Genomic DNA, 7,642 nt, shown 5'->3' with positions numbered 1-7,642 from the left:
CTTTCGCAGTGCCACCTTCCTGCTCCGAGGGGCTTCTCCGTTTCTGAAAATGCGGGCGGCGATGGGGAAAAAGGCGTGCCGCCCTCAAAGGTAACGGGCAGCGGCTTCGTTTCCTCCCCTGGACCTGTGCGAGCCGTTCTGCACATGCTCAGTGGCAATGAAAGCCGGCCGCAAACTTGGGGGCTCGAAGCTGCGGCTCCTTCCCCTCCCCACCCTATTAGGTTCCTGGATAGCGGCTGAGTCAGGGGCTGAGTAACAGGAAGGACGCCTCCCCTGGCAGGACGGGATGGTTTCGTTTCCCCTTGTCTGGTTTCCCGTCGCCACTCGGTGCCTCTCTTTGCTCGCAGCCGGGGCCCTTCCTGCGATCCGTGCGTAACAGCCGCGCCCATTCCTCCCGGTACAGTCCTCTTCTCTTTGGGGTGCCAATTGCACCTGTTGCGTGTCCTTTAAAAGAAAGGGGGGGTTCCTGATGTTGTGTGTGTGTGGTTAAAAGCTGCCTCGTCTTGGACTGCTTTTGGTAAGCCGAGGAAGAAAATCAATATCTGATTCTAACTTCCAGAAAGGTAGGCGTATTACGAGTGGCTTGCGCGCAACGAATGTTCTAGGAGCGCCTTAAAGGCTGCCAGCATCATTTTGCACAAAAAACGTCCAGGGTCTTAAAAGAGTCCATTGCATCATATACGCCTGCAAAAAAGTTTGTGCCATAACTGATGAAGCGGTTTCTTTTTTTCTGAAGTTCATGATGCGGTAAAAAAAAAAAACATGTCAGTGGTAACTACCAACTTAAGTCGTTGCTTACTGGTTTGCAGAGAGTAAGTCAGGTGGATTGCTTGGCATCAGCGTCTGGGACTTCCTTTGTTGAGGAAGTAAATAATCTGGGAGGGTCTCAGGGTGTTGTCACCTGTGGGACCTGCACTTCGGTGCACACTTCTGTCCTTTGAACAGCTGCACGACACAGGCAGAAATTTAATAGCTGCGGCTTTCCATACTGTGTTTCTCTACTGGGAAAGGCTTCACCTGCAGGATTTCTGCCTGCTGCACTCGGCTGTTAGCGCACAGGAGCTTTGCGGGGGGGGGGGAGAGATAAAACTGACTCTGGTGCCTGTTCTTTATTGGTGTTTGTTGAGTTTGCACTGAAAAATCTAATCATCTGCATAGCATGGAAGGAGTGGGTTTTTATGCTCCAGCTTGGTTGATATGCAGGTTGATATGTCCTTAGGACACACGTGTGGGATCTGAAAACAAATGCTTAGGTTTGGGTTTTTTTCTTGTAAAAGTGACCTCCGAGCGGACAAACTGGATGACTGTCTTCTCTGTGCTTGTTTCGTAGGTTATAAGACATGGACCGCCTCACTGCAGCAAACAGTGCCTTTGCCCTCAATCTGTTCAAGAAGCTAAGTCAAAATGATAATACAGCGAACGTGTTTTTTTCTCCTTTGAGCATTTCTTCTGCTTTGACGATGCTCTCTCTGGGGGCGGCAGGGAACACTGCAGCCCAAATGGCAAAGGTATATCGATATAAATACTATTAAGGGGAGGGGGGAGCTTGAGTTTTGACTCTTAAATGGGGCATGCATGGTGCATCTTTTTCTCTGTAGCAGGTCAGGCTGAAATATGCATTTATTAGCGGGCCCCTAAGGCTACTAGTGAACTCCCGTTGCGCGGTCCCTACTCCTGCCCACCTAGCTGTTCCAAAGCACGTCAAAATGCAAGTAAATAAATAGGCAGGAAGGTAAACAGCGTTTCCGTGCGCTCTGCTGGTTTCACCAGAAGTGGCTTAGTCATGCTGGCCACATGACCTGGACGTGGATTTTCAACTGATAACACGTTTTTTAGGATTACGTGGATAAATGTCTGTATTTAAATTACTTAACATTATCTGTTAACCATTTATCATCTTACAGGTGCTGTCTGTGACCAACGACGTCGAGTTTCACCAGGGATACGAGAAACTTATTTCTGAAATCAACAAGCCAGACACCAAGTACTTGCTTAGGCTAGCCAACAGGCTCTTTGGAGAAACATCCTATGAGTTTATTTCAGTAAGTTACATGGTTTACAAATATGCTAGAGAAGAGGAAGTGGTCTCTGTTCAGATAGTGAACCGTGTTCTGTCGCAGATCAGAAACGCACCTAAGCAGTCACTATCCCTTCTGTGCTTTCCAGTAAAACCTACAATCAAACTGAAAGGGATATTTGATGCCAGATAAATCACACTGAACCTGTTGACACCAGCATTGGGTGCTTTTTGTAAGCTGATCTTGTAAAGCTCCAAAACTGCAGGGTAGCTAATGCTGGATCCTAACATTCTTTGTTTTGGAAAAGAGACTGCTTATGGGATGTTGGATCCCAAAGCACCCTTTTGTTTCTAGCATGTTGGCTCATGAATTTGGTCTAGCCTGCCCAGCCTTTTACAGAGGTCTGCCAACCCCAAAACCATTGTTGACAGAAGCTTCAGAGGCAGTGAGCAGCAGATCAGAGTGCTCTCCATTTTGGTGACTTGCTTCCCCAGCAAGAAGCAGAATGAAGTACTCAGGAAATGGGAGGGAATGCGACTACATTTTCTGAGCTCTTGACTATCTGCAGCCTGTGCTTCTCTCCTTCTCTCATTCACATTTTTTTTTTATATTGTGTAAATGATGGCATTGCACTGGAAGGCAGTTTCCTTAGCGTTTGCACAGGAGTTCACAGACCAGCACTACTGCATTTCCCACTGTGTGTCACTTTTATGACATGCTTGTGAACTTCCAGGGACAGAACGGTAGACTAAGTGGAGCTTTTGCTAGATCAAGCCAAGAGGATAATTACATTTAAAAAACAACTGTAATACAACAGGTAGGTGCGGTGGCGCAGCGGCAGCAGGAGGCCCCATTAGCTAAAGTGATGCTTCAGGTTAAGAACAGTTTCAGGTTAAGAACGGACCTCCGGAATGAATTAAGTACATAACCCGAGGTACCACTGTACATTTTTAAAAGAACAACTGTAATATAGCAGGTAGTCGGCACTTTCCAAAGAGTTACCAAATTTGGGGACGAATAAGTATTGCTTAAATAACAGTTTTACTCCATAGAGAAACAGAAAGAGAAAATACCACATTGGAATTCATTATCTGGCCTGCATTGAGCAGGATTGATACGGGGTAAATATTGGTAAGCATTTAGCATCCTGCATACAGACCTTTCATGTAGGACTCTCATATACAGTGGTACCTCGGGTTAAGTACTTAATTCGTTCTGGAGGTCCATTCTTAACCTGAAACTGTTCTTAACATGAGGTACTACTTTAGCTAGTGGGGACTCTTACTGCTGCCGTGCTGCCGGAGCACGATTTCTGTTCTCAACCTGAAGCAAAGTTCTTAACCTGAAGCACTATTTCTGGGTTAGCAGAGTGTGTAACCTGAAGCGTATGTAACCTGAAGCGTATGTAACCCGAGGTACCACTGTATAAGAATAAGACAATGATTGCTATGTGTATTCTTGAGCAAAAGAAGTTTGTTTGGGTCCGGTTCAGTCCATCTGTTTTGGCTGATAGGAATCTATTGCACATGCCATGACCTTTTTCTTATCAACTGAAGTTAAATTAAGCATCTGCATACGTGTTTCACATCTTTCGGTATCTGAAAATGGAAGAAACATCCTTCTCTCCCTCTCTTTTCTGTGGGACAAAACCTGAATGAAATCAAAGTTTGTTTGTATATGATATATACAGATCCATATATAGCTTTTAATTCTGAAACATATTTGTTTAAGTCATTCATAGACTCCAGCCAGAAATTCTATCGAGCAGGTCTAGAGAAACTAGACTTCATTAAAGCATCAGAGGATTCCAGGAAATACATTAATAATTGGGTGGAAGAACAGACAGCAAGTGAGTAGCAAATTCTTGGGCTTCCATATTGTCTGAGGTTTAGTTCTTAAAATATGAGTTTGTGTCTAAAAAATATGTACTTATTAAAACAGCTCTTTAATCCCTCTTCAAGGTAAAATCCAAAATCTGCTCACCCCAGGACTAATTGACTCCAGTACAAGGCTGGTCTTGGTGAATGCTATCTATTTCAAGGGAACCTGGACAAATCAGTTCCGCAAAGATTACACTGAGGAAAGGCCGTTCAAAGTTAGCAAGGTATGAGGTGGGAAATAATGTGAAGCACATCACTGAGCAAACAGTCTTTATCATTTTGATTACATACACACATTCTGATATTTGGAGTGTTCCCTCCTTCTGTTTTTTTCTTTCATCAGTTGACCAGTTGGGATTTCCCTTCCCACCATGTCCTAAGGACATTCTTTTGCAGAGACAACAGAGGATGAACAGTAAACAAGGTGCAGAGCAGCTCAAGCAGTGCAATAGAAAAGATTACATGCTTAAAACGAAATTCTTCTCCATTTGCAGAATGAAAGCAAACCAGTGCAGATGATGTTCAAGGAAGCTAAATTCAACATGACATACATATCGGAACTTCGCACCAAAATTCTTGAGATTCCTTATGTTGAGAACGAGCTTAGCATGATCATCCTGCTTCCTGATGAGATTGCAGATAATTCTACAGGCCTGGAAAAGGTGAGGCATTTTTGATAAGAATAAAACCATCTAAATTCTTGCCCGTAAAAATTGCCCTTGTATGACGAGAGCATTCTAGCTTCCAACTTCTACGTGATTCTTCCAAGTGCCCAGTGTAACTTATTATATTGTTGGCATCTGTCTGTCTCGAGAGACAGTGGAGTGTGCCTTCAGAGGTGAAGTCAAACCACCATGCCAGCAGCGCCGAAATGACCTCCCTGGGGTCAGTGCCGAATTTACATATAAGCTAAACAAGCTATAGCTTAGGGTCCCACTATTTTGGGCCCCCCAAAAAATGTAAGGGGAAAAAACCTAGATGTACATTTCCAAAATATAAGATAAAAAACAAATAAAATAAAACCTACACATAGCAACAGTGTTTTGTGTTGTATAGGCTCCTATAATGTAAGTAATGCGTCCCGCCTGCCAGCCTGCTCCCTAAAATATCACCGGTTTGCTCATTTCTATGTATGTGGTGCCTGCATTCTGCATGTGCAAATGGCTTTAGATACCTTTTAGGTCCATAAATTACTATACTGTATAATAGTTTGGAGAATTTCCTTCATTCTTTCAGCTAAAATATAGGTATACAATTTATAAACATTGTTTAACATGCAGACAGCTTCTAGGAGCCACAGGTGAGAGCCGAGTACAGGGTGGGGGAACCAAAGGTGGATAAATTACCCCAGAAGGAGCAATATAGCTGTTTATATTTCTATAAGCATAGTTAAGTCTGCCAGCATTCTGTCTTATTCAGAAAGATGGAAGGCATAAAAGCAAGTTGAGCAGAAAGGAATTCTACCCGGACAGACAGGGCAATTGTAAAACAAGTACATGGAGTCATTTGAGTCACTGTGGATCCAGTGAAAATGGTTTTATGTAAGAAATGTGAGGATTTATATATGCAGCCAGGATTTCCTTTTTTCCTTGAATGCCTTGTATTTGTCTTATTTTAGCTGGAGAAAGAAATGACCTATGAGAAACTCAAGGATTGGATTAACCCTGAGAAAATGAATCTAACTGAAGTTCAGCTGTTTCTACCCAAATTTAAACTGGAGGAAAAATACGACCTGAAGCCTGTTCTGAGCAGCATGGGAATGGCTGAGGCGTTTGACCCAAGCAAGGCGGATTTCTCTAGGATGTCTCCCAACAATGACTTGGTTTTGTCTGAGGTTGTTCACAAATCCTTTGTAGAGGTAAACGAAGAGGGAACTGAGGCCGCTGCTGCTACTGCTCCTCTTACGAATTTACTGTGTTTTAGCTTTGTGCCGAGTTTCACAGTTGACCATCCCTTTCTCTTCTTCATTCGGCACAACAAAACACAAAGCCTTCTCTTCTATGGTAGGTTTTGCTCTCCCTGAAGCAAGCTAACTTCTCAGGAATGTCAAAGAAAAGTGACTTGGCTTTGTCAGAGGTGTATCACAAATCCTTTGTGGAGATCAATGAAGAGGGCATTGAGGCAGCAGCTGCCTCAGCAGCCACCGTTGTAATAAGGTCATCTCAGCCTCCCATAAAATTAGAAGCAAACCACCCTTTCATCTTCAAGGCAACAAAAAGCACCCTCTTTTTGGGCAGATTCTCTTTGCCATAGAATGGGGTTGCTGATGCAATGAACCCACTGGTACCTCCCATGGTAAACACACCCTCAAAAATAAAAAATGCATAAGACAACTTCCTGCCCTTCCTGCTAATTTAATGTTGACACTGGCTTTGCCTTTCTTTCTCTCCTCTGCCAACAGCCATTTTGTGTCATGCCACACGCCCCATGGCAGCCATTTTGTGACTGGCGCCCATAGCAGTTTTTCAAAATTCCACATTTCCTCATTGGTCCAAAAAGTTTGGCAATCTGAGTATAAATGCTTAGGAGCAGGCTGAAATACCACAGGCATCACATTGAGGCCTAATGCTGTTTTAGACATAACCTATATAAGCTTTTCTGCCTTCCTTCTGTTACCCAAATCTGTCTCTGTACATGACAAGTGTGCAGCATCACATTCTTAATTCTTCTCTAAATGCCGGTCATCATTGTCTGTAAAACATGCATTTTAAAGCAAGAAATGTAGTTTTGAAACTTATGTTTCCACTGTGAAAACCGTGCAGCCCACTTGCATTAAAATAATTGACAACACTCCTGTTTGTTTGTTTGTTTGTTTGTTTGTTTGTTTGTTTTATATATTCATCATCTCACCACCTGGTTAGTATGAAGAAAGAGCAATTAGACGGAACCTGTTCCAAACTGGAGGATATATTCCGGACCAGTTGGGATAGAATGGGAAATATATGCAAAATCCAGAGGCTTCTGGGAGAACATCCTTTGACAAGTTGTAATTGAGTCAAGTCTCTGCTCTGCAGAAATGGTTAATGTTCCTATACGTATTTTCTTCAAGTGTCGTGATCTGAGTTCTCCTTTTGCATCACTGATAGGCACATTCTGGTACTTCTGATTCCTCATGGCTCGCTTGCATTTCAGGCATTAGAAGTTTGCCCTCTGCATTTATGCACCAACTGTCCGTTATGCTTAACCTTACTCAGTTGCAACACAGCATCACCAGGGTCAGAATCCTAACTGGTACCCGTCCTCGTTTCCCAATAGCAATGGTCTTAGAAACTATAGCAGGATCTCCTTCTCAGGCCTCAACATGGTTCTAACAGGGCATCATAATCTCACCCAGGTAGTCTGACCTTTGTTTTAAGCATCGTAATTGTGTGTATTGGGCAACAAATTGAAGGCATGAATACGTTTATTACCCAGGTTCCCCACATGGTTAACAACAATCTGGTCACTTTCAGTAGATCAAATGGTGTCCCGCCGTGCTTTCATTTGAAGAGATGGGACTCCTTCCACACTCCTCATAAACACACTCTTATGGGCAGGACACCCAAATCCCAACACTTCTCCGGAATAGTCCACAGATTAATCACCACATACCCAGAGATTCCTCTGAACTGTACAAGCTTACCCAATCTTTCCGGAGAATATTGCAGTCATCAAAAAATCAGACTGGATGTTCCCATCCTTCACCCAGCATGTCCGGGAAAAAGATATTTCAACACTCACTATTGCCAGAAGGATTCAAACCTG

General features: G+C 43.4%; 1 protein-coding gene across 1 annotated transcript; it reads left to right on the top strand.

Moving 5' to 3' along the window:
- Positions 1-313: 313 nt before the first annotated feature.
- Positions 314-6,688, top strand: LOC310714381 (serpin B6-like). The gene is made up of 7 exons (XM_083519820.1): positions 314-397; positions 1,331-1,508; positions 1,905-2,042; positions 3,750-3,867; positions 3,980-4,122; positions 4,393-4,560; positions 5,517-6,688. The coding sequence occupies exons 2-7, from the start codon at positions 1,341-1,343 to the stop codon at positions 5,919-5,921; spliced, it is 1,140 nt and encodes a 379-aa protein (XP_083375946.1). The 5' UTR covers positions 314-397; positions 1,331-1,340; the 3' UTR covers positions 5,922-6,688.
- Positions 6,689-7,642: the final 954 nt, after the last annotated feature.

This window comes from Podarcis liolepis (assembly GCF_965112155.1).
Source record: "Podarcis liolepis genome assembly, chromosome: 8".
NCBI lineage: Eukaryota > Metazoa > Chordata > Lepidosauria > Squamata > Lacertidae > Podarcis > Podarcis liolepis.
Note: the sequence above shows the minus strand (reverse complement) of the source record. Positions and strands in the feature narration are given on the sequence as shown.

What these genes read in the sequence shown, in the direction of transcription:
- LOC310714381 (XM_083519820.1), top strand. Translation starts at nt 1,341, where the DNA reads ATGGACCGCCTCACTGCAGCAAACAGTGCCTTTGCCCTCAATCTGTTC. An exon ending in CATCCTATGAGTTTATTTCA is followed by an intron (nt 2,043 to 3,749) that starts GTAAGTTACATG and finishes TATTTGTTTAAG; the next exon opens with TCATTCATAGACTCCAGCCA. An exon ending in GGCCGTTCAAAGTTAGCAAG is followed by an intron (nt 4,123 to 4,392) that starts GTATGAGGTGGG and finishes CTCCATTTGCAG; the next exon opens with AATGAAAGCAAACCAGTGCA.